This window comes from Neophocaena asiaeorientalis, unplaced genomic scaffold (assembly GCF_003031525.2).
Source record: "Neophocaena asiaeorientalis asiaeorientalis breed wild unplaced genomic scaffold, Neophocaena_asiaeorientalis_V1.1 scaffold476, whole genome shotgun sequence".
In the NCBI taxonomy this organism is placed as follows: Eukaryota; Metazoa; Chordata; class Mammalia; order Artiodactyla; family Phocoenidae; genus Neophocaena; species Neophocaena asiaeorientalis.
This window is the reverse complement of record NW_020172178.1, coordinates 803873-829067: the sequence shown is the minus strand read 5'-3', so window position 1 is coordinate 829067 and position 25195 is coordinate 803873. Positions and strand designations below refer to the sequence as shown.

Sequence of the window (25195 nt, the reverse complement as noted above, 5' to 3'; positions counted from 1 at the left end):
CTGTCTCCCTCTGGAAGTGAAATTAAATTTTCTCCTTACGTTCTGTTTTTTGTTTTGTTTTGCTTTGCTTTGTGGCGAACAACTCTTCTGTCATCAGGGGGCAAAATGTTACAACTTGGAATCCCGGTCCGCTTGCAACGGCTTTCAGGTGCTTGAGGGCTCTTTTCCTTTCGGTGGAGCCGCCAAACAAGAGAGGACCACCCGGGGGGAGCCAGCAGAGGCGGCGCCGGGAGGAGAAGGACTAGGGGGATGAAGGTGGGAGGCGGGTAAGACCGGCGAGTAGCGGTGGGAAACGGGATGGGGGGCAGGCGAGCAGGCGCGCAGAATGTGCGTTCCTGCGTTTTGCTGAGGTCGAGATGCTGCGACGGGCCGGCCGCGTCCCTAGTGGTTCTCCAGGAAATAACAGCATCTCGTGCAGCTTAGTCATTTCCTGAGCTCAGCTGCTGCGAGGAGGGCGTCACCATGATAAGTAAGTTTCTCTTCCCCATCAGGCTGGTGGCCTGGGCAGGGGGCGGGCGGGCCTCCCAGACCCCAACCCACGGAGGGCCAGGGGACTCGCTTCTTTCCCTCACTCCCTCAATCAACTCTCTCTCTCTCTCTCTCTCTCAAGAACGGGTAGCTGCTGCTGCGATAGGAGGAGGTGACTTTCCTGGATCCCCACATCGCCAGGCCTTCAGCTGGCCTGGGTCCCAGGATGGGAGGGAGGCCTTAGAGAGGTGGCGCTGCCGGGCGTGTGAGAGCTGGTCCGCCAGCCCCCCTCCGCTCCCGGACACACGCGGGTGAATCTTAGGGGCCGAGAGCCATACTCGCTCGGAAAAGGTCACCGCGATCCCCGACGTAGCTGCAACTCTAGTCCTTATATGTAATGAGCATGTAGAGAAGATTTCATTTGAAACGGGGTTTGCTGCTAAAAACAGCAGGGGTTTATTGGTTTATTTCACCTCTACATTTACACAGACACAAACCTGAAGCCCATGGTGGGGTAGTGACTTCCCCGTAGTCACCCAGCAAGTTAGAGACCCAACCAGGGGCCTACTCTAACCTACTGTCCCAAGCTGGCTCCACAACCCCATCTTCTTTACCTTGGGTCCCCTCTCCAAGCGGCTGCCTCCCGTCTGCTCCGAGCAGACAGTCCCCAGAAACTGTCAAGGAATTCCTAAGGGAGTCCCCTCCCCTGAGCCCACGCCCCGACCCAGCTCCTCTCCCCATACAGCCCTGGCCGTGGGGGCTGTGCCCGTGGTGCTGGGCGCCGCGGGCTTCACCGGGGCAGGAATCGCAGCCTCCTCCTTAGCGGCCAAGATGATGTCAGCGGCCGCCATGGCCAATGGGGGCGGAGTTGCCGCCGGCAGCCTGGTGGCCACTCTCCAGTCCGTGGGTAAGTGTCCGGGCGGGAGGAAGCGGGGAGGGTGTGACACACCAGCACAGGATTCAGCCCAGCGGCTAAGCCGGAGGGAGGGCCTGTCTGCTCTCTCCAGCTTCGTGGGCATCAATGTTCCTGGTCCTTTGACTCTCCCGCACTGTCCTCCCTGAGTCCTGGGTGAGGTTTGGGGGCAGGAGGGAAGCGGAGCGGTGAGGGTGTTCTGGAAAAGAGAAGGAGGGAAGGAGCCCAGGATATGTGATAGCTGGGCTCTGAGTCTAGCCCTACCCAAATCTGACACCTGGGTGACCTAAGTAGGTCCCCTCCCCTCTCTAGGCCTCAGTGGGACCTGTAGCTCTTGGGGTCTGTGGTTGACTCTCCCTCTGTCTCTCACTTCCCATGAATTCACCCCCTCCCTCTGTCCAAAGCAGAGCCCTGGGGGATTCAGGACCCAGGGGAGGCATCCAGGTGGGATCTCTGGGCCTCAGGCCTCCTGAGGGGCCCCAGCCACTGGCCACTACACCCTTCCTGTGCTCACCCTCTGTCTCCCGCAGGGGCAGCTGGACTCTCCACATCATCCAACATCCTCCTGGGCTCCGTTGGATCAGCTTTTGGGGCTTTGCTTGGAGGTGCAAAAAAGGCACCTTCTTCCTCTCCTCCAGGTGGACCCAGAGCTGAAGGGGACCAGCCAGGAGAAAACGTACCCCAAGTCGAACCTCCAAAACTCCCACTCGGTTCAGAGAAGCATGAGAAATAAAGATCATCTGCAGGTGCACCTTCCTGTCTTTGTTCCTTGCAGCCCTGGGGGGTTGTGAGTTGTGATTTGGAAGTTTCCAGTTCTCCCCATCCTCCCAACCTGCCTTGTGGTAGAGGGGCAGAGGGAGGTGGCAGGCTGATCAAACACAGAATCACTTGGCAAGAGGCTCTGCTTGGTCCCCATCCTACAGGGGATGGGCTGTATAACCCAGGGCCATTTGCGCACCATCGGTGGGTCTCAGTTTACCCCTCACTCAATGATGGGGTCGACAAAGCTTCCTAGGGAGGCAGAGGTGAGGGGTAGCCAAGATGCATATCGAGCCACTGACCCCAGAGCCCTCTGCCCTTCCTCATTAATGGGCACCAGACATCCAGAGGTGAGCAGGACCCTATTCAAAGTGCTGTGGGGAGGCTGACCTGCAGACCACCAGGGCAAGGACAGGACAGTGTGCCAGTGTTACAGTGGGGCTCTGGGCACCTCGAGAGGAGGAGATGGAATCAGGAATGGTCACTACGCTGTGTCTGGAAAATCGAAAGGCAACTGGCATTCACCAGTGCCTTCGAGGCCGACAGGCGTTCCTGGTGTCCCCTAAGACTCCATTCACCTTCAGTGTGAGGTCTCACTTCCTTCCAGAGTGGCCTCATTTTCTGGAGTCTTTCTAAAGGATGAGATATCAGTTCTAACACTTCTGCTTACACCCCCAAGAGATAGTCTTGAGGAGGCATCCGGCGTGCAGGCGCGGCATTCTGTGGGCCACTCGCCGACCTATCAAGAAGGAAGAGCTGCTTAGGATACAGGAAGCTGGAGAGAGCATTACTCCCACCCGACAATAAGAAAAAGCCGGAAAACCTACAAAAGCGTAACTTTCCTTGAACCCCTAAGAGAACTGAAGAGGCAGGGCCACCAGATAGCCTGAATTCTCAGGGAAGTCAGGTGCCTCCAAGGAGAGCACTGAGCCACCTGGGGCAGAGCACAGGAGGGAGGTGCGGCCAGAGCAGGCAGTGCAAGTTCAGCTAAAAACCTTAACTGATCGCTCAAGGGCAAGGATGGGCTACCATGAGCGCAGGGAACTCTGGGAGCTACAGTCACAAGGATGGATGCTTCAAGCCAACCTTAAGGTTTTTCTCCACGGACCCTCTGGGTGCTCCTGAGGAAGACTGGAGTCAGGAGAAACTTCCCTCACTGAGGCAAGACTGGCGGAGGGGAGCTGCAGCCCCACCCCCTAGGGAACAGAAGCCTCCTGCTGCTGGGGGAAGGGCAGTAAACGCTGCAGCCCGCAGAGCACACGTGAAGATCAGTGTAGATGGGAAAGAAAAAGGGAAAAAAACCTCTACCTCTGAATTTGGGGTGTTAAACTTTCCGGGGCTCACACAGTAAGGATCAGTCCACTACTAGGGAAGCAGGGGGAGGGGAACACTTCTGAGAAAATCCCGCCCCCAGGCCCAGGCCTACAGCGCCTGCGCAGACTGAGGCCGGGTGGGACCACAGAGAACCCTTTTGCCCTTGCCGCCAGGCTAGCTAGTGACAAGCAACAGATGTTTACACTGTGGGTGGAGCAGGCGTGCAGAGACCCTCTCCAAGATGCACAGACCAAACGGAAGCCTTTAGCCAAGGGTTGAGCAGACACTGAGAAAAATCAGCCTCCACCGCAAGCCCAGGGGACCCTAATTTGAAGCTGGTGGATCACAGACAGCAGCCATAGCAACAACGAAGTCCAAACCCAGATGAACTCCTGATAAGATCGACCTCCTATGTGCAGGTCCTGGCGTAAATACTGTTCACCTCTGTCTCTACTGAACTTGGGCAACAGACACTGTCGGAGCCTAGCCCGTGTCCCCCGGCCATGTGTCGTCTCCCATTGTCTGCCTGCTGTTCCCACTGCCAGGCCCCACCCCTGAGGCCTACAAGGCTGGCTGGAGGTGTCAGGTGTTGGTCCCCCCCAGAATAGCCCTCAGCCAGTGATGGATTTTAGTTGGGGGATAAACCCCCCCCCCAGAGGTCTGCAGCAGGAGTCAGCCTCAGTTTCCCCCAGTGCAAACTTACTAATGGGCCATTTCTCAGCTGCCTGTCTGTCCCTGTCACCCCCCATTTCCCTGTTGGTGCTCTCTGGGGTCACCTCCCAAATTAACTACTTGCGCTCACATCCTTGTCTTGGGGTCTCAGCCTAAGACAGCTTCCTGCCTTCTGCTCAGGCCCCACTCAGGAGCCCAGGTGTCTGACCCCAGACAGCCACAGCGCTCTCAGATTACACCTGAAACCCGCCTATTTTCAGGCTTCACCCATCTCCTTCCATCAGGACGAGGCACACACAGGAGGCTCCACAGTCTGTCTCATGGTGACCCACCAGGTCAGGACCCCAGACGGGCCCAGATCTGTTGGAATCCCAGCAGGGAACACAGCTCAGCTTTGGGGCTGGTCCCCAGCTGGCCTACCCTGCACAAAGCCACAAGCCAAGGGCCTTGAGGGAGATCACTCAAACCAGTGGACAATCCCTAAGTCTCTGCAATGTGTCAGGGAAAGCCCGGCACAATTTCAGTTTGAAAAATGTTCCTTCTTAGTTTCCTTTTCTGCTGGAAAATCCCTGTTACCAAAGACACTGATGCCAAAAAATATTGACTCTCTGTGCAGGACGCTGAAAAGAAATACGGAGACAGAGTTTTGGAGGAATGAGGAAAATGGCTTTAATCGTTGCCTGGCAAAGGGGGTAACATAACAGGCTAGCACCTCAAGAACTGTGCCCCGTTCCCTGGGGAATAGGGAAAGGTTATATAGCCCAGGGTTTGTGGTCTGGGGTAGGTGATAAGGCTCAAAGTAATGAAGGTCTTGCATTCCTTTTCTTCTGCAAATTCATGGCCAAAGCTGGTGTCAGCTCAGCAACCGGGTCTGGTGTCCCTGAAGTTATCGGCCCCGACCTTCTTTCTTTCTTTTTTCTTTAAATAAATTTATTTATTTATTTTTGGCTGTGCTGGGTCTTTGTTGCTGCATGTGGGCTTTCTTTAGTTGTGGCGAGCGCGGGCTACTCTTTGTTGCGGTGTGCTGGCTTCTCATTGCTCTGGCTTCTCTTGTTGCAGAGCACGGGCTCTAGGCACGCGGGCTTCAGTAGCTGTGGCTCACGGGCTCTAGCGCACAGGCTCGGTAGCCGTGGTGCACGGGCTTAGTTGCTCTGCAGCATGTGGGATCTTCCCGGACCAGGGCTCTAACCCATGTCCCCTGCATTGGCAGGGGAATTCTTAACCACTGCGCCACCAGGGAAGCCCCATGACCTTCTTTCTGAAATGAAGAGTGCTTTGAGGGAGTGTAGGGGGAGAAGAAATGCCATGTGCAAAGGGTAATTCGTATGGAGTCAGAGAGTAATCAGCTTTGTGAAGGAAGGACACGTGTAGCTACAAGTGTGTGTTAGTAGTAACAGCTAAAGAATAACCAAGATTGCTTAACCCTTTCAGGCCTGTTTATGCTGTTTCTCAAGCCTGTTCACTGTTTACTTATTTTCCTTGTCAGAAAAGCCTCTTTTCTATTTCTGCTGCAACAACATTCAGGAGAGTCTGGCCAGGGCTGGCTGGACAAGAGTTGTAATTGTTGAACTACTCTATCCCCCACCCCAAATCTCATCAATTTGAAATTGATTCATTATGAAAATTATTTTATCTTCCCGAACACAGGCCAACTGCTTGAGAAGGCAGCTGGGACAGAGCTGGTGGGCAGCAAGCCAGGTGAAGACTCCAAAACTCCTGGAAATAACCCGCAAAGTAAATGCGAGTTATGGAAAGACGCCCGTCTTCAATAGCAGCAGGGGTTAGGGACTTTGGATCATCTCTTATAGGTTCTTTCAACAATGTCTATGAAAAGAGGGGCAGCAGTGTTGCCTTTCTTGAAATAGTGTGTGGATTTTATGTGGTGAGTCACAGGCAGTGTCTTAACCAGAGTAAATATATTTTTAATGTTATTTTCTTTGATCCTCTTGTCCCAGGGCATTCAGAATTGCTCTGTGGGTATTTAGGGTGCCCCAAAGGTGTCCCGGAAGTTGCTGTGGGGACTCAGGAGGACAGACGGTGGGGCTCCTAGGAAACAGAAGCCCTTTCCTCCCTCCCCCAACCCAGATGCCATGGATGTCCTGACACCTTGGTCTGCATCCCTCCTGGGCCCGCTGCACTCCCCCCACCTCTGTTTTCCACAGTCTCAGACCAGCCATGTGGCCCCCTTGGTCCCTCGAGTCTTTCAGGGGGTGGATAAGCCAGTGGTGAAGCTGCACTTCTGTCAGAGGGTGAGTGCCCCAGGGCCGAGGGTGAAAGGCAGGAGAGGGCCAGAGACGCGGGGCGTTAGTCTGCTTCCCATTTATGTCTGAGGTCTTCACAGATGTCCCATGACAGGCTCTGCCGCAGGAGCGGCTCTTGTCAACTTCGGGGCCGTATGTGGTCTGGATGAAGCTTTCATTGGGCATCCCCTTCCCAGGTATCAGAATACGAACATTTCTTTTCTTGGGCTGGTAAGATTCCCAAGAAGAATCTTCCTCCTTCTGTTTTGGATGTTATAACCTGGCTGCAGCGTTCTGGTGCCTATCAGTGAAGAAGACTGAGGGTCTCAGTGCTTGTACGGAGACTGTCGTTCTTACTGTGCAGCTCCTGGCTCCTGGTGCCTCCTGGCCCAGAGACCCAACCTCACCAAAAGTAAACCTCCAGGTGCCTGGGGGTCTGCCTGCTTCCTAAACAGACATCCAGCCAGCCCTCTTGCTGCCAGTCCACCTTAATGCCAACCTCCAGTAGCCACTCCAATGGCCAAGGTTCTGGTGGTCCTAAGGGCAAAGTTGCCTCTTTCTCCCCTTCCCCACTGACACCTTAAGATTCAGCTTTCTTGGGACTGCTAAGTGGAACCCCGTGTCCAGGTGATTTCTGGCTTCTAAATTGTGTTACTCTCATCTTCTCTTCCTGTCTCTTTGTTGATGTGGGTTTAAGCCTTTCTTTAGTCCTTTACTGTTATTTTAGTGGGATTTTGAGAAGGAACAGGTAAAAGCAACTCTCTTTGTTGGATTGATTCTTCTGTTGCTTGCAATCAAAAGATCCCCCCATGTTCATGAAAATCTACGTTTGCTTGTTGTAAAAGACGCCCTCTTGGCTTAAACAAGAGAAGTTTCTTCCTCTGTTACTTGGTTGTGTAAGTGTCTCAGCTGGAGGGGTGGCTCTGCTCAGGGAGGCCCAGGCTCCTGCAGTCTTGTTGCTCTGCTTCCTTAAGGTGCTGCTGTCATCTGTAGGGTGGAAGATGGTCACTCCCCCACCTGCAGCAGAGCCCATGGGAAAGGGCCAAGGGGCAAGGCGGACTCACCCACTCCCCTTAAGTGCATACCCAGAGCGTTGCATACTTCAGTTCCACTCACATCCCACTGGCCAGAACCCAGTCTGGTGAGCACACCTTCCCGCAAGAGGACTGGGAATGCAATCCTTGGCTGGGAATCATGCACCTGGCCAAAAATCAGGGCTCTCTTCATAGGCACCGGAAGGAAAGGGTAGGCATCGGGTGACTGCTAGCAGCCTCTGCCACTCTGATGAAGACAGGAATCTATCCTAGATTCCGAACAATGAGAATTTGCCTGTGCCTCCCCGTGTCCTACTGAAACTGCACAACTCAGGTGGGACTCAAATCCAGCTACAACTGAGATTGGGCCTTGAACCCACGGGCTGGGACTCTAACCCACACGATCTTAATTAAGATCGCACACCTGGTCTCAGGACTTAATGAAGCTGGGGTCCTTTATGTTTCAGCACAGAAGGAATTCAGCGAGAGGCAAAGTGATAGGCAAGAAGTGGATTTATTTAGAGAGAGACACTTTGCATAGACAGAATGCGGTCTGTCTCAAAAGGCAAGAGCAGCCCTGGGAGAAGCACACTCCAGAGACAGAGTGTGGGCCGTCTCAGAAGGCGACAGGCCCTGCAATACGGGCTGGTTAGTTTTTATGGGCTGGGTAATTTCATAGGCTAATGAGTGGGAGGATCGCTCCAACGGTATTCCAACTATTTTGAGGATTATTCCACCTATTTTGGCCACTGCCCGGTATTTGCCCTTTAATGGCCTCAGAACTGTCATGGTGCCTGTACGTGTGTCACTTAGCAGGCTGGTGCATCACAGTGAGCATATAATGAGGCTCAAGGTCTACTGGAAGTCGAATCTTCCACCCTTTTGGACCTATTAGGTGTTGGGGAAGTTAACAGGCTTGTTCAGGCTTCAGAGGCCCTAATAGACCTTTGACTAAAAGAAGACCCTGAAAGGAACTACATGCCGAACTGCTGGACTACATGCAGGTCAACAGAAACGGCGCTAACAAGTCTTCAGAACCAACAGATAAGGAAGGGAGTAAGTCACGAAGCTCCCTCGGCCTAGGGAATCTGGCCAGTTCCCAAGGATCAGTGAACATTCTGAGACTTACGACTAGAGAGCAAAACATTTCTGATAATAGCCAGAGCTGCATATTTGCACATAAGCTGGTGATTATCAGCTTGCAGCTTGGCATTAAAAGCAGGACTCCTGGGCTTCCCTGGTGGTGCAGTGGTTAAGAATACACCTGCCAATGCAGCGGACACGGGTTCGAGCCCTGGTCCGGGAAGATCCCACATGCCATGGAGCAACTAAGCCCATGTGCCACAACTACTGAGCCTGAGCTCTAGAGCCAGCGAGCCACAACTACTGAGCCCGCGTGCCACAATTACTGAAGCCTGTGTGCTTAGAGCCCATGCTCTGCAATAAGAGAAGCCACCGCAATGGGAAGCCCATGCACCACAAGGAAGTATAGCCCCTGCTCATTGCAACTAGAGAAAGCCTGTGCGCAGCAACAAAGACCCAATGCAGCCAAAAATAAATAAATAAATTTATTTAAGAAAGAAAAAAAGTACAGGATTCCTTTGAGCAGTACTCTGAAGCCTCACCCATGGGGTGGATGCACTGCTCGGGACCTTCCAGCTGGGACTCCAGATCGCTGTTCCAGGGACTTCCCAGTGTTGCTTGGAGCTGGATGTAGGTGTTTCCCCACTTTGGTGATGTATATACATTTATTTCTTGCTATGTTGCTTGTCCTTATGCTGTAACTTACTACTTCCAATCGGGACTCCGGATTGTTATTCAAGGGACTTCCCAGCCTTGCTTGGATCTAGATGTAGCTATTTCCCCAATTTGGTGATTGTAAATACATTTATTTCTTACTATTTTGCTTATCTTCATGCTACGATTTATAACTAACCTAATAGACTTTCTTATCTCTTACTTAATTAAGTGTAGAGTGGTTATTTTGCCAACAATCCTCCGAACCTGAAACCTGAGTGTAAGTCTCTCAGCAAAACAGTAGGTCCTAACCAGTTTGTGTTGTATCCTCCATGGCTGTGTCATTCTTTTAAACGTTGTGCCCTGTCCCCTTCCCTCCTGTTTCGCTGCCCTGCAGCACACTGGGCCCCTGTGTGCCGGAACATGGCGATCAGTGGATGTGCCTGGCTTCTGACACTGGGGACTCCTGAGAGCAGGCAGGGACCCCTGGATCCACAGGGGCAGAGTGGGAGCCAGCTGAAGCCAGAAGTTTCAGGAATCCTGGGGTGGCCAGAGTATGTTCGGCCAGCTCCTGAGTGAACAACCTCAGCTGGGTAGAGAGAGAGGGGAAATCAAAGCTGTATTAGTTTCCAGTCCTGTGTAATAAATTACCACACAATTAGCAGCTTAAAATAACACGCTTTTATCATCTGATAGCTGTCAGTCAGAAGTTCAGATGGTCTTGACCTTCCAGGAAGGTGGTCTCCATCCTTCCAGATCCAAATCAGAGCAAGTGCCCTTCTTGTGGGAGACTCGGACTTGTAGTTAAGGCGGGGGCATTTGCCCTTAGCGCCAGGAGGACCTTCGGAGGCTCTAATGAAGGACTTGAAGTTAGAGCATTATTTCGGGAATGTGTGCATTTTGGGGGGAAATGTTCACAGCTTTTCTTAGATTCTCCAAGACATCAAAAAAATGGGGGAAAGAAAAAGAATTAAGCGTTGAATGAATTACCACCCTAAGGAGTTAACTCCTATGGTTGGGTACAACGCTGCTTCACTGATCTCGCCAGGAGCCCCTTGAGCACACGGATGAGTTAACTTTTGAAAGGTCCATAAAACCAGACTCACAAGTTGGGTTCTTGTTGGGAACTGAGATCCTGCCAGGCTGCTGATGGCATCTAGGACAGGGTGTGCAGGGGTGTAGTGTTAGGGGAACCACGGACCAAAACTGCCCACCCTGGCCAGGCAAGATAGTAGCCATTTGCACGAGGACCAAAACTGCCCACCATGGCCAGGCAAGATAGTAGCCATTTGCACGAGTTCCAAAACTGCCCACCCTGGCCAGGCAAGATAGTAGCCATTTGCACGAGTTCTCTTACAACAGGAGGTCCTGGTAAGGACACAGAACTAACAAGATATCACTAACCAGAAGAATTCAGGAAAGGTCAAAAGGAGAGAGGATTCGCCCGTCCATGTGTCCTGCCAACCTCCCAGAATCCTTCTCACTGGAATCCATCTTGGCTGAGCAATGCGCACACCACCAGGAAGGACCCTGAGTCAGAATGATTGGCCAGAGACAATCCAGAAGCTAACTCCATTACCATAAAACCTGAGACTGCGAGCCACGTGGCAGAGCAGTTCTGGGTTCCCTTACCCTGTTGCTCTCCACCCGGGTGCCCCTTCCCAATCAAGTCTCTTGCTTTGTCAGCACGTGTGTCTCCTTGGACAATTCATTTCCAAGTGTTAGACAAGAGCCCACTCTCGGGACCTGGAAGGGGTCCCCCTTCATGCAAAATAGGATCTGTGGTAGGGTCACGGTCATGTTGAAAACCCTTCAGTGTTTCTCCAAAACCCTCAGGATAGAATCCAAGCTCTCCTTCCCCAATATGCTTGCTATGGTCTGAATGTCTGTGTCCCCCCAGAATTCAGAAGTTGAAATATTAACCCCCAAGGTGTTGGTATAAGGAGGAGGAAACACTGGGAGGTGCTTAGATCATGAGGGTGGAGCCCTCATGAATGGGATTAGTGTCCTTCTAATAGAGGCCACAAAGAGCTCTCTTTCCCCTTCCATCATGTGAGGACACAGTGAAAAGACAGCCACCTAGGAAGCTAAATGTGCTGCAGCCTTGATCTCTTGACTTCTCAGCCTCCAATACTGTGAGGAATAAATTTCTGTTGTTTATAAGCCACCCATTTTAAGGCATTTTTGTTAGAGCAGCCTGAACAGACTAAGACACTGCTGGTATGTGCCTTCCCTCTGGGCACCCCCAAAGCCCTGGGCTGGCCTCTGGTGTCATCAGAGGGCAACATCAATGGCTGTCTGCCTGTTGGTCCACCCACGCAGCAGACCAAGAGTGCTACCTAGGAAAGGCCAAGTTCCCTGGCACACAGCCCAGTGCCTGACCCACAGCACACGCTCAAAGAGTTTGTGGAAAGGAGGAGTGAATCAACATGTAAGCGAATTTTCTGATGTTCTGGGATAGATCCCATCCTGGTGATGAGAAGTTTCTACAAGACCTTGTACTGGGGGGAGAAGGATATTTAGGGACCACGGTCCTGAAGCAGAAAGATCAGAGCCCTTGACAAACTAGATTTTCTTTCTAGCTGTTGGGGGAAAAAGGCCAGGGCACTGGACTTTGACTTTGGGAGGAAACAGTGACGTCCTGGGGCCGTTGCTTTCTGAGCCTCAGCCAGGCCACTTAGGAAGTAGCCATTGCGTATGCAGAGGGCAGGAGTGGGGTGCGTGCAAATGAGGCCCCAACGGGATGCTCTCTCCCCTTCCATTCCTGACTCTGCACTGAACTGAGCCAGGAACTGAGCCAGGACACCCACCCTGGCTGGGACCTTTGAGGTCTTTCAGACCAACTCCCCATATAGAGAGGGCCGAATGCAGGCCCAGAGCAGAGGTGACCCACCCGGGGTCACACACAGAGTCAGAAGCTGGGCAAGGGCAGGTTCCAAGCTTCACCGTTTGACTCAGTCCATCTCTGGACACCCCGACACCATGTCGCTCTAAGAGAAGTGAGCCTTCCCCCACCCCGACTTCAGGCAAACAAGAAGGAAGGGATCTGGAGGGGTTGCAACAACTCGTTTTTATTTCTTATTTTCCTCTGGGGGTGCAGCGTTTGGTCCCTTCCTGCATCAGGCTGGCGAGCAGGGCACTACCTGGTCCTCTTCTCTGCAAAGGGAGTGACAGGGAGCTGTCACAAGCCCACCACGAGGGACACAAGGGCAAACCCAGTGGATCCCAGGAGGACTTTGGATGACAGGGAGAGTCCACCTGATCCTGGGGGAGAAGCAGAGGGTGAGTAGAATGGGACGGGCAGGCTGGGGCAGCTTGTGGGGCAGAACCATAGGGTCTGAGACTCCAGGGCCTGTCAGGAGGGCCTCAGGCCCAGAAATCCCACCCAGAATCCTTCTCTGTTTCCCCAACCCCCAAGGATCTCTGTTTGGGCAAGGCTGCTGCAAGCAGGTACCCAAAGGCATGAACTCCAGTGGTGAAACCGAGAGCTGGGAGCTGCCTCTCTCTCTGGGAAAGAAGGCTGAACCCCAGGTGGGACAGAGACGCCCCAGCTAACTCAGAAAGTCTGCTTTGGGCAGAGTCAGCCTGAGCCGAGCACACCCTAGGCCAGAGCACCTTCCTCCCACAACACACCTGCGTCAGAGACCCAGAGAGAGAGTGACCACGGAGGGTGAGACAAAGGCACAGGCAGACTGGGGCTCACCAGGGCTAAGGTCAGGGCTGGATGCTCTGAGGCTCTTGTCCTCCCTCACCTTCCACAGCAAGCCCCATCGGGGACACTTACCCACGGACTGGAGAGTGGCCACCGGGCTGCCGGCGGCAACTCCACCCCCATTGGCCATGGCAGCCGCTGACATCATCTTGGCCGCTAAGGAGGAGGCTGTGATTCCTGCCCCGGTGAAGCCCACGGCGCCCAGCACCACGGGCACGGCCCCCACGGCCAGGGCTGTAGGGGGCGAGGAGCTGGGTTGAGGGGGAGATGGACACGCTCCCACATCTCACACGCAGAGCACATCAAGCTTGGGGGACTTCAGGGTGCCCGGAGAAGGGGTAAAGCCTGAGCTTGGGAGAGATTCCAGGCCCGGCCCGCAGTCAGGAGTCGAGGGCAGCACAGCTGGTGGGGAAAGCGGAGGGGAGGGCCGCGGGGTCACCGGGGTCACCAGGGTCAGGCCTCTGATCCGCAGCAGGGCCTTCCTCGGGAAAGGCCTCAGTTTCTGCCTTAGTAAAATCCTGGAACTGAGTTGGGGGCGGGGCGGAGGTTTGCAAGCTTCTTGTCTTCGCTGAGGACATCTTTAATACAAGCAAATCTTACCCAGGGCCCAGCATAAAGCAAGGAGCACGTTCTGAGCCCGGCTTGGATCCCAACTCTGGGTCTCCACGGCATCACCGCAGAGCAACTGGAAGCCAGAGTCGCTGAGCCAGTGGCTTCTCCTTAACACACCTCCTGGGTCCGGACTGCGCGCGTGTCTCATCCTACGTAACCCTCACAATAACCCTGAATGGGCAGCCTCGGCCTGATTTTCATGAGGAAAGCTGAACCCAGAGGAGTTCAAAGCCACGGGGCGGGGGCTCGGCAAGGAGGTTGGGCCCCTGCTGGGGCTGCCTCTATACCACACGGAAGCTCGCCATTTCCTCACTGTAGCGCCTCCTCCGCTACAACGCACAGGAAGCCTGGGGCAGGTGCAAGGCCAGCGGCTCACCAAGCCCCAGGGCCTGGGGATGAACGAGGCGCAGGTTTCCGCGGCAGAGACTTACCTCCTCCCGCCACAGCTGCAGCAGCCTTGGCTGGAAACCGAAAGAATGTTCTGTGAGTGGATCCACACTGGCTGCCCCTCCACTCCCTGAGCCCACAGCCCACCTATGGGGGGGCTTCCCCAGGCTGGGAGACACAGGAGGGAAGGACCCCTGCCTGCTTCTTCCTGAGAAGGTGAGCCACAGCCCTGAGCTTGGCAAGGGCTGCTGGGTAGGCGGGTGACCTGTCCTGAGTGGACCTGCATGCGTTGGCCTAGAGTAATCTGGAGACGGGGTTTGAGGGCCTTGTTCCAGAAAAATCCAACCATCAGACAGGGGTTTTGTTGCGTGTTTTTTAATGTCTGCGGACTGGTTGCTTGGGGGTTGTTTGTGGGAAGCACAGAAGTTCTTTTTTCTCTCTGCCTTCCTAGCCAGGTTTAAAAAAAAAAAAAAAAACCTTACAGATTTGGGAAAGAAGGTGTGCAGCTGCAGCCCCCTTCACAGTGAATGCGGGACTCTTGGCAAAGTAATTTAGGGCGTGGTGGTTTGACTGGGGCAGGAAGAGGCGAAGTGAGTGTCACGCCCTCTGAACCGGGATGTTAGTTCATCTGAAATAGGGTTGGTGTTTTCAGAGTGTGAGTCTGGGGCGGGCGTTATATAACCTTCTCCTTTCGTCCAGGGAAACCTCTTCGACAGCAGTAAATCCTGTGGAGAGGTGTGTTTCATTTTGCAGGACCCGGCTGAAATCAGGGCAAGCACTGCTGAAGGCTTGAAGGCTGCTTGAGAACAGTGCTGGAACGCATTGAATGTTCCTGATTCTCCGAGGCCCCACCTGTTGCCCCTTCCTCTGACCCTCCCAATCAGAACCATCCTTGATCCCCTGTGGCTGGAGCCACTCACAACACTGGACCATAGTTGCCTGGCTCCCCAACACTGAGAGTCCCTGGAACTCCCTGGCAGAGGTCTTGGTCTGCAGCAGCCATAGCAGCCAGGACTGCAATCTTTGGGGCCAGTGGGGACCAGTAGTTCTAAAACTAGCAAGGTGTGCAGGAGTGAGCTCAGCCAGCTCCCCAAGAAGAGAGCTTTGGGGTGGCAGGGAAGGAATTAAAGAGATTAAGGGGTATGAAAGCTAAACCCTAAGTGACCAGTGGGCCACCTGGCTGGGGTATGGAACCAGAGACTCAAGAATCAAGAGCCCAGTTAAAGGGTATTTGAGGCTCAGCATTATTGTTTGGGAGGAGAGATGATGCCAGGCTGGCCAGCAGCTTGGCGCACCTGGGCCCCAACACACAGACGGCCCAGGGTAAAGGGTGCTTGCTGTCTGATGGCCTGCCTGCAGGGCTCCCCCAGTGGACATCTCCGGGTGGAGGAGCATGGCCCTTCTGGGCTGTTCAGAACCTGCCCTGCCCTGAGCCTTCCTCCCAGGCCCCGGCGCCTGCATTTCTGTTCTACTTCCTGTCCCAGGCTCCGGAACAGCTACCCACCCCACCTCACCTCCCAGCCCAGGGCCCATGGACAACGCTCCCTTCATTTGTAAATAAGGGGCAATATCATCTTTCTCTGGGGTTGTTATGAGAATTAAATGAATTGATAAATGTCAACTGCTAAACTTAGTGACTAGGATATCACAGGGTTTGATCAAATTCAGCTGTTCTGATTCTTTTCATCTTATGAATCGTTTCTCGTAAGCTGAGGAGTCCTCATATTTCTGACCATGAGGAAGGCTGCCAGTTGTGCCCCAGGTCTTAACTTTCTTGTCATACTCCCATGTGCTGGGTAGGCGTCCAAGGATGGGTATCTATCACCCAGGGCCAGTTATCTCCTAGTGGGAAAGCGGTCAGGGCCGCAGCAGGGCATCCTAGCAGGTAGGAGCCATTCAGTGTCCCCAGCAAGGATCCCAGGGTAGATGTGGCCCCAGCCAGGGAAGCGTTGGATGACAGGGTGAGCCCTAAGAACAGAGGGTGAGGCACAGGAGTCAGAGGTCAGAGGTTGGGCAGTGGTTGGAGGCTGTGTCACCGCCCACAGCCCCCAGCCAATTCCATCCTGTACAGTTTCTGTTGGCAGAGGTGGGAGGACCCCGGGGGTCCACCCTAGGGGCAGGAAGTTGAATGGTGGCGGAGGCACACGGGAGCACTTTGCAGCGATTGAAAGCAAGGATTAGAAGCTCACCTATCGACCCTGAGGGATCTCAAAAACATAGCTGTCAAGTGTGGAATAAAAGAAATAAAATGAGATATACAGTACACTCTTCTGTATGTAAATTAAAACACATCCAAACAAAAAGCAACACCCATTTTACAGAAATATATACGAAAAACAGATACACATTCAACATGTTAGAAAGGCTGACTTTCTAATATGAGAGGGGGGAATTGCAGGCAAAAGGGAAGATAAACAGCAAGAATAAATTTTAAAAAGTCAGAAAGGGGGCTTTCAAGAGCTAATTGAAGAAAATGGGCCTGAATTGAAGAATTTTGTTCAAATCAACGCTCTGGATCTGAGATCCATCAGGACAAACTTACGAAAGGCTGGTTGGACGCTTAGGTAAAAACCTAAAGGAGGAGAATTCTGGTGGTGAATCCCGGGGAAGTGAGAGCCAGAGAGTGGGCCTCAGCCGCAGGGTCCCCCCTCTCTAGGAAGGAGAGGGCAGGGGGCCCAGATCCCCTGTGCCCAGGGACCTGCCTCCCTCTGACCCCTCTCAGAGAGAAAGCCAGGGCGGACACGCAAGGGGAAGGACAGGGGAGGGAGAGAGACTGAAGGTGATGCTGTTGTCCCCTCCCATGGGTCCTCGGGCAGGACCCTGTGCCCTCCCTAGCCCCCAAGCCAGCTCCCACCAGTCCCTGCCAGGAACACTCAGCCAAAGAAGTCCTGCCAAGACACCTCCAGAGGCTGCCGCGCCCACTTTGACCAGGCTCCCTGCAGACAGTATCTTGGAAGCCAGGTTAGAGGCTGAGAGGACAGCACTGGTAAATTCTATGGCATAGAAATTGACCGGCATCCAAACTGCTGAAACAGTGGAGCTTTGATGGGGAGATGAGGACACCAGAACTGGGGTCACACCCACTGCCCTTAAAAATCTCCAGGGGCTCCAAGGGGTAGAGAGGCTGCTCTGAGCTTGTGGAAGATGCAGGCCTGGGAAGGGTCCAAGATATGGTACTGGGGTTACAGAAGGACCTGTGTGAGGGGAAGGTGGGGAGGGGACTGGAGGGAGATTTTACTTCCCGAGGTGGGCTGCTTCCCTCCTCCTGAAACACAGATTTCTAGAACTCCCTTAGATCTCCATGGAGTAATTTAAAATGTGCCAGAATTAGGAAATCAGAACGAATTACGTTTTTAAGGCCTATACCACGGTCAGGTTGTTCTGGGTTCCTGTTCTCATGCACTTTCCTCACTAACTCAACGAGAAGGATGAGATTACTATCCCCATTTTACGATGAGGGAATACTGGCACAGAGAGGGTAAGAGATTCATCCAAGATCACAAAGCTTGGCTTGGCAAAGCAGGACTCGACCCAGGTCCAGCTGCTTCCAAAGCGTGGGCTTGAGTGGCTCTGATTTGGTTCCTCCTAATGCTTGTCTCTTCCCCCTACCCAGGCTCATGGCGTGAGGGTCACCCGGGCACGGACTAGGCTCATGGCTTCCAGAGTCCCAGAGCCCAGTTGGGGGCTTAAGTCACTTCCCTCCCAAGACCCAGCTTCTCTGCCTGCAGCCACCCAGATGAGAAACATGAGACAGTTCTTCCAGTGGATGCAGACGGGTCTCCCCTCCACTCGCTGAGCCCCCTGCACCCCGAGGGTAGGGGCGGCAGGAAGGAGCCGCCCCTGCCCACCCCTGCCTGTCTTACCCACAGGAGCAGACTTTCTGAAGATGTGGAACTGATCTGTGCGTCTTGAGCTTGTCTGTGTTCTGGGAGCCCTTGAGGCTAGCTGGGAGCTGTATGAGTGAACTGGGGCAGCATCTGAGGGAGAGAGCCTGGTGGAGGAGGGGCAGTGAAGGAAGATGGGGGTGAAGGCCAGAGTGGGGACCTGGGCTGGGGTCCTGGAGCCAACAGGACGAGATCTGAGACTCAAGTCTAAAGTGGAAGCAGGGCTGCCAGAAACGGTATGGGTTATCTGCATGGGCAGACAGGCAGGTGGCAGAGGCCAGGTCAACACACATAGAGTGCCTGCCACCTGACCCAGGGCCAGGCAGCCAGTGGGCCTTAGGAGACAGATGAGTATTCTGCATTGACAAGCCTCTTGGGAGCCCCACCAGGGGAGGGAGGCCTGTCTGTCCTTGCAGGTTCTGGCCAGTCTCCCTTGGAACCTAAGGACCCTGAGCTCTACACCAACCGGGACAGAGCTCTCTGGAGAAATGCAAATTCTCTACCTACCTGAAGAGCTCCAAAGGCCACCAGGCCAGCAGACAAGTGTTGCTGAGTTCCTAGACTCAAGATACAGTCAGACCCAGAGTCCTGGGTGGGGAGGGGAGGGGTCAATAATCCCTGAGGATAAAGTGTTTCATAACTGAGGGTCAATGGCTCAAACTGACCCCAGGGCCAAGCCATCCTATATTGCTGCCTCTGGCTGACATCTTTGAAGACATGTGATCCACGATCCCATCCAAAGAGCAGCAAACTGAGGCTCAAAGGGGAGACATGACCTTCCCAGGATCACAGCTGGGTGGCAGGACTGCCACAGACCTGGCTTCCTGTCGCAGACATCAGTGCCCATTCTTACAGACTTCCTGCTGCCCCCAACCCTGAAGCCATGGCTCTGCAGATGCGCTGCGCCCTGCCTGGTAGACAAGAATGCAGTGCAGACACTCGTGAAGGTCACGGCATCTCTTCTTTATTTCCTATGCTTCTTTGAAGGATTTTAGGAGGCAGAGGACTTGTCATTTGGGGGACTGACATCCTGAGGCCCTGGAGGGTCATCTCCAGCCCGGGAGCCCCTCTCTGCTTCAGTACTGGATCCTTGTGGAGGAGAGGAAGGGGCTTTCTTTTTTCCACCCCACAGCCAGGCCCCAAGAGCTGACCCAGCCGAGCCCAGGATGATGTTGGATGACGTGGAAAGTCCGGCTGCCCCTGGGAGAGAGGAGGGGGTTAGAGCACAAGGGGACAGGCAGCCCCAGCAGCTCCCGGCAAGACTGGGGAGGTCAGAGAACCCAGGACCCACAGGAGGCCCAAGACCCAGACATCCCAGTCCTGTTCCCTCCTCTACTTCCTGAAACCCCAGGAGGTCTGCTTTGGGGAGGGGCTGCTGCCCGTGGCTGCCCGAAGAGGAGACACGCACTCTGGTGGTGACTCCACCAGCGACAGGACAGACCCTCTGAGAAATGGCACAGGGTCTCTGCCTCTCCCTCCCCAGCACGAGGCTGGGCCCAGCGAGGGGAGGGCCCTACGCCGGTTTGTAGGGCTGATGGGGAACGCCCACCTGCTGCGCTGCACGCCCCGAAACCCACCCCCAACCAGAAGAGGGGACAGTGAGGGAGAGTCAAAGGACCAGGAACATTGATGCCCACGAAGCTGGAGAGAGCAGACAGGCCCTCCCTCCGGCTTAGCCGCTGGGCTGAATCCTGTGCTGGTGTGTCACACCCTCCCCGCTTCCTCCCGCCCGGACACTTACCCACGGACTGGAGAGTGGCCACCAGGCTGCCGGCGGCAACTCCGCCCCCATTGGCCATGGCGGCCGCTGACATCATCTTGGCCGCTAAGGAGGAGGCTGCGATTCCTGCCCCGGTGAAGCCCGCGGCGCCCAGCACCACGGGCACAGCCCCCACGGCCACGGCTGTAGCGGGAGAGGAGCTTTAGGGTTGGCCACAGGGGACAGACTCCCCAGTTCTCCCTGATACCTTCCTGAGGGGGATGAAGTGAGGGGTCCACGTCGCTCTCGTGAGAGCCACGGGGCCTGAGGCAAAGGAAGGCTGTAGAAGGGGACACGAGTGCACGGGGCCCTGCCAAGAAGCTGGATCCCAGGCCTGTGCATTTCTCTGTTTTGCTGTGGTCCTGGAAGGCTCACCTATCCTCCCTGCGCCTCAACCGCCCTTGTGTGAAATAAGATTAAAGGAGCAGTGGTCTTCAAGCGCCCCCTTTTGGCAGGGAAAATAGCGTCTTTCCCCCATCACAGGGCCCACAGAATAAGGACAGAGCTGCTCTTCTGAAGAGGTGCTGGGGTGGCGGCTTCTGCCCTCTGCCCTGCAGCTGCCTGTGGGTGTCCCCCCCAGGGGTCCCCTACATCTCCAGAGAGTGCAGCCGTAGAACTTTCTGCAACCAGGAGACGTTCCGAATCTGCGCTGTCCAACACGCTGGCCGCCTGTAGCCAATGAGCACCTGAGACTGTGGCTGGTGTGACAGAAATGTTTTCATTTTCTTGAATTCTGGCCACCGTGTTAGGAGATGCGGGCCAGGGGCACAGCTGGAAACCTCTGGGCTCACAAGATAAGCTAGAGGGTTTGTAAAGCAGTCTGAGGAATCCCTACAGCTCAGCTTACACATCCCTTACAACCCTCTGGAGGTACCACTGGCCCTGCTTTCTGGGGAGGAATCATGGGTTGAGACAGATGTAACAACCTGCCTGGGTCACACGGTTTGCACTTGGGAGAAGCTGAGATTGGACCTGGGTGCTTTGAATGGCTTTGCTTCGGTTCCTTCTTGGCAAGGTTCCTGTCACCTCGAGTGTTCCAACTCTGTCCCCTGCCCACTGCACCCTTACCCACCAATATCCTGGGGCTCAAGGCAATCTTGGGCTTGGTCAAGGCCAGGTGGTCCCAGGGTCAGATGAGGGCTTGAGTTTCTTCCCAAAGAGACTCACCTCCTCCAATCACAGCTAAAGAGGCCTTACCTGGAGACAAAAAGCACCCCCATGAGTGCATGGCACTGGCCTCCCCCTGCACCCCCGCTGCTGCCACAGTGGGAGGGGTTCCCTGGAGTTGGGATCAGAGAAGAGAGCAGCCCCTGCCTGGCCTCTTCCTGCTTTTCCTGAGAAGTCTGATTTTCTGAGAATGCAGAGGTGGATGGACGAGAGTCTGGAGCTCTGTTATGCTCCAGATGGCGAGGGGCACCTGCCTTGAAAAGGTTTCGTGCTGCTCTGTGAAGTCAATACATTTGGTACCATTTTCTCAAAACAAAACAAAATCAAGAAAAGCATGCTATTTTCATTTGCGATGGAATAAATTTGACTTTTCTGGTCTTTCCCTCTTCCAGACACCCTATACCCTTCTCAGGCTACAGTTGGAGTGAAAGCCCCCCGTCCTCCAGGGCTCAGCCTACTTGTCACTTTCTGCAGGAAGCATCTCTAATTCCCCCACCAGAAGGGACCCTGCTTCCTGACAGTCATTGCCAGGAAGACACTGGAACTCACCAAAAAAGGTGCCCCACATCCAAAGACAAAGGAGAAGGTGCAATGAGACGGTAGGAGGGGCGCAATCACAGTAAAATCAAATCCCATAACTGCTGGGTGGGCGACTCACAAACTGGAGAACACTTAGACCACAGAGGTCCACCCACCGGAGTGAAGGTGCTGAGCCCCACGTCAGGCTTCCCAACCTGGGGGTCCGGCAACGGGAGGAGGAATTCCTAGAGAATCACTCTGAAGGCTGGCGGGATTTCATTGCAGGACTTTGACAGGACTGGGGGAAACAGAGACTTCGCTCTTTTTTCCTTTTTTATAAATTTATCTAGTTAGTTATTTTTGGCTGCGTTGGGTCTTCGTTGCTGCAGGCAGGCTTTCTCTAGTTGTGGCGAGCGGGGGCTACTCTTCATTGCAGTGCGCAGGCTTCTCATTGCGGTGGCTTCTCTTGTTGTAGGGCGTGGGCTCTAGGCGCGGGCTTCAGTAGTTGTGGCACGCAGGCTCAGTAGTTGTGGCACACGGGCTTGGGTGCTCCGTGGCATGTGGGATCTTCCCGGACCAGGGATGGAACCCGTGTCCCCTGCATTGGCAGGCGGATTCTTAACTGCTGCGCCACCAGGGAAGTCCCAGAGACTTCACTTTTGCAGGGCACACACAAAGTAGTGTGCATATCGGGACCCAAGGGAAGGAGCAGTGACCCCAGGGGAGACTGAACCAGACCTACCTGCTACTGTTGGAGAGTCTCCTGCAGAGGCAAGCGGTGGCTTTGGCTCACCAAGGGACAAGGACACTGGCAGCAGAAGTTCTGGGAAGGACTCCTTGGCGTGAGCCCTCCCAGAGTCTACCATTAGCCCCACCAAAGAGCCCGGGCAGGCTCCAGTTTTGGGTCGCCTCAGGCCAAACAACCAACAGGGAGGGAACCCAGCCCCACCCATCAGCTGACAAGCAGAATAAAGTCTTACTGAGCCCTGCCCACCAGAGCAACACCCAGCTCTACCCACCACCAGTCCCTCCCATCAGGAAACTTGCACAAGCCTCTTAGATAGCCTCATCCACCAGAGGGCAGACAGCAGAAGCAAGAAGAACTACAATCCTGCAGCCTGTGGAACAAAAACCACATTCACAGAAAGATAGACAAGATGAAAAGGCAGAGGGCTATGTACCAGATGAAGGAACAAGATAAAACCCCAGAAAAACAACTAAATGAAGTGGAGATAGGCAACCTTCCAGAAAAAGAATTCAGAATAATGATAGTGAAGATGATCCAGGACCTCGGAAAAACAATGGAGGCAAAGATCGAGCAGATGCAAGAAGTGTTTATCAAAGACTTAGAAGAATTAAAGAACAAACAAACAGAGATGAACAATACAGTAACTGAGATGAAAACTACACTAGAAGGAATCAATAGCTGTATAACTGAGGCAGAAGAACGGATAAGTGACCTGGAAGACAGAATGGTGGAATTCACTGCTGTGGAACAGAATAAAGAAAAAAGAATGAAAAGAAATGAAGACAGCCTAAGAGACCTCTGGGACAACATGAAACATGACAACATTCGCATTACAGGGGTCCCAGAAGGAGAAGAGAGAGAGAAAGGACCCAAGAAAATATTCAAAGAGATTATAGTTGAAACCCTCCCTAACATGGGAAAGGAAATAGCCATGCAAGTTCAGGAAGCACAGAGAGTCCAATACAGGATAAACGCAGGGAGAAACACGCCGAGACACATAGTAATCAAATTGGCAAAAATTAAAGACAAAGAAAAGTTATTGAAAGCAGCGAGGGAAGAACAACATATTCTTGGTAAATTTAAGAAAACTGAAATCATATCAAGCATCTCTTCCAACCACAATGCTATAAGATTAGAAATCAATTACAGGAAAAGGAAACGTAAGAAACACAAACACATGGAGGCTAAACAATACGTTACTAAATCTCTTCACCAAGAGATCAGTGAAGAAATCAAAGAGGAAATTCAAAAATACCTAGAGACAAATTACAATGAAAATGCGATGATCCAAAACCTAAGGGATGTAGCAAAAGCAGTTCTAAGAGGGAAGTTAATAGATCTCAATATTAAAAAAACAAACAACCCAATCCAAAAATGGGCAGAAGACCTAAATGGACATTTCTCCAAAGAAGACATACAGATGGCCAAGAAGCACATGAAAAGCTGCTCAGCATCACTAATTATTAGAGAAATGCAAATCAAAACTACAATGAGGTATCACCTTACGCCGGTCAGAATGGGCATCATCAGAAAATCTACAAACAACAAACGCTGGAGAGGGTGTGGAGAAAAGGGAACCCTCTGGCACTGCTGGTGGGAATGTAAACTGATACAGCCACTATGGAGAACAGTATGGAGGCTCCTTAAAAAACTAAGAATAGAATTACCACACGACCCAGCAATCCCACTACTCGGCATATACCCACAGAAAACCATAATTCAAAAAGACACATGCACCCCAATGTTCACTGCAGCACTATTTACAATAGGCAAGACATGGAAGCAACCTAAATACCCATCAGCAGATGAATGGATAAAGAAGATGTGGTACATATATACAATGGAATATTACTCAGCCATAAAAAGGAACGAAATTGGGTCATTTGTAGTGATGTGGATGGATCTAGAGTCTATCGTACAGACTGAAGTAAGTCAGAAAGAGAAAAACAAATATCGTATATTCACGCATATATGTGGAACCTCGAAAAACCAGTTTACAGGGCAGAAATAGAGACACAGGTGTAGAGAACAAGGGGGGAAAGTGGTGGGGGGGTGTGCTGGTGGGATGAATTGGGCAACTGGGATTGACATGTATACACTAATATGTATAAAATGGAGAACTAAGAAGAACCTGCTGTATAAAAAAATAAAATAAAATAGAATTCAAAAATTCAAAAAAAAAAAAAAAAGAGAGAGAAGTCACTCTGCTTCCTCTGTGTGTCCTGCCTTGTGGCTGGAGCCCCTGGCACCACGGGGCAGAGCATGCCTGGACCATGTCGAATTGCTGAGAGCTCTTGGGGCTGGCAGGGACATCTGACAGGGGCAGGGACTGGGGTGCTGGGGCAGCTGGGACCAGGAGTTCCGGAGATTTCAGGAGTTGCAGGAGTGAGCTCAGCCAGCTCCCCACGAAGAGGAGCCTTGGTCCCAGGCAAGGGAGAGAAGGTACGAAATCAGCCTCAGACCTCCAGTCATTTCTTGAAGGCTGCAGCTCATGGCTCACCATCACCTCTCCCTCCATCAGTACCCCTGACCTGTCTTGAGGGTTTCCGTTTCTGCACAGATGATATTTCCAACAAACTGGCCTTGAAGTTCTCACGCCTCACTTCCAAGGATCTTGAACTCTATGCCACACACACCCAAGGTCATACACTAGGCCCACGCTGCCCATTATAGGAACCACTAGCCATGTGTGCTATTTAAATCTTAATTAAAATGAAATAAAATTTAAAACTCAGTTCCTCAGTCCCACGGCCCACATTTCAGGGACTCAATAGTCACATGTGGCTAGTGGCTACCATACTGGATCACGCAGAGAGCGTGCTCCTCACCGCAGAAAGCTGCCCCTAGACCCTGTCACTAACAAAAACTGCCCCCTCTCTATTACCAATGTCCACACCCCTCTAGAGACTCCCACCTCCTCCTTGTACAGACTCTGACTCTAATACAGCCTTCAACCACAGTGGGATTTTCAATCTCTGTCCAGGGACACCTTGGAGATACTGAGGGTTCGGTTCCAGACCACCGCAAGAAAGCGAATATCACGTGAAGTTTTTGGTTTCCACTGCATATAAAAGTTATGTCTGGGGGCTTCCCTGGTGGTGCAGTGGTTGAGAGTCCGCCTGCCGATGCAGGGGACATGGATTCGTGCCCCGGTCTGGGAAGATAGCACATGCTGCGGAGCGGCTAGGCCCGTGAGCCTGCGCGTCCGGAGGCTGCGCTCCGCAACGGGAGAGGCCACAGCAGTGAGAGGCCTCACTGTTTTTGCGTACC

General features: G+C 53.2%; 3 protein-coding genes across 8 annotated transcripts in view; 1 reads left to right on the top strand and 2 right to left on the bottom strand.

The window, feature by feature from the left end:
- The first annotated feature begins 340 nt into the window (after positions 1 to 340).
- On the top strand, positions 341 to 2187 carry LOC112409859 (interferon alpha-inducible protein 27-like protein 2A). The gene is given in 5 exon segments (XM_024760194.1): positions 341 to 469; positions 611 to 640; positions 1214 to 1375; positions 1912 to 2012; positions 2014 to 2187. Coding segments are annotated over 5 exon segments (459 nt in total). The 5' UTR covers positions 341 to 462; the 3' UTR covers positions 2173 to 2187.
- A 10131-nt stretch (positions 2188 to 12318) lies between these two features.
- On the bottom strand, positions 12319 to 16866 carry LOC112408296 (interferon alpha-inducible protein 27, mitochondrial-like). Its single transcript, XM_024757893.1, has 5 exons — positions 16722 to 16866; positions 15691 to 15816; positions 13893 to 13925; positions 12922 to 13083; positions 12319 to 12401 (listed from the first exon to the last, which is right to left on the bottom strand). The coding sequence occupies exons 1-5, from the start codon at positions 16864 to 16866 to the stop codon at positions 12319 to 12321; spliced, it is 549 nt and encodes a 182-aa protein (XP_024613661.1).
- A 1808-nt stretch (positions 16867 to 18674) lies between these two features.
- The window catches only part of LOC112408777 (interferon alpha-inducible protein 27-like protein 2), a 13547-nt gene continuing 7026 nt past the window's right edge, over positions 18675 to 25195 (bottom strand). For 5 of the 6 annotated variants that reach the window (XM_024758566.1, XM_024758582.1, XM_024758598.1 and 2 more), the window contains exons 4-6: positions 20659 to 20688; positions 19474 to 19635; positions 18675 to 18932 (exon numbers count right to left, since the gene is read on the bottom strand). In XM_024758566.1, coding sequence (XP_024614334.1) covers positions 18724 to 18932; positions 19474 to 19635; positions 20659 to 20688 — 401 coding nt within the window. In that variant the 3' untranslated portion in view covers positions 18675 to 18723. The remainder of the gene's footprint in view (positions 18933 to 19473; positions 19636 to 20658; positions 20689 to 25195) is intronic. The other variant, XM_024758609.1, reaches the window with a different exon arrangement.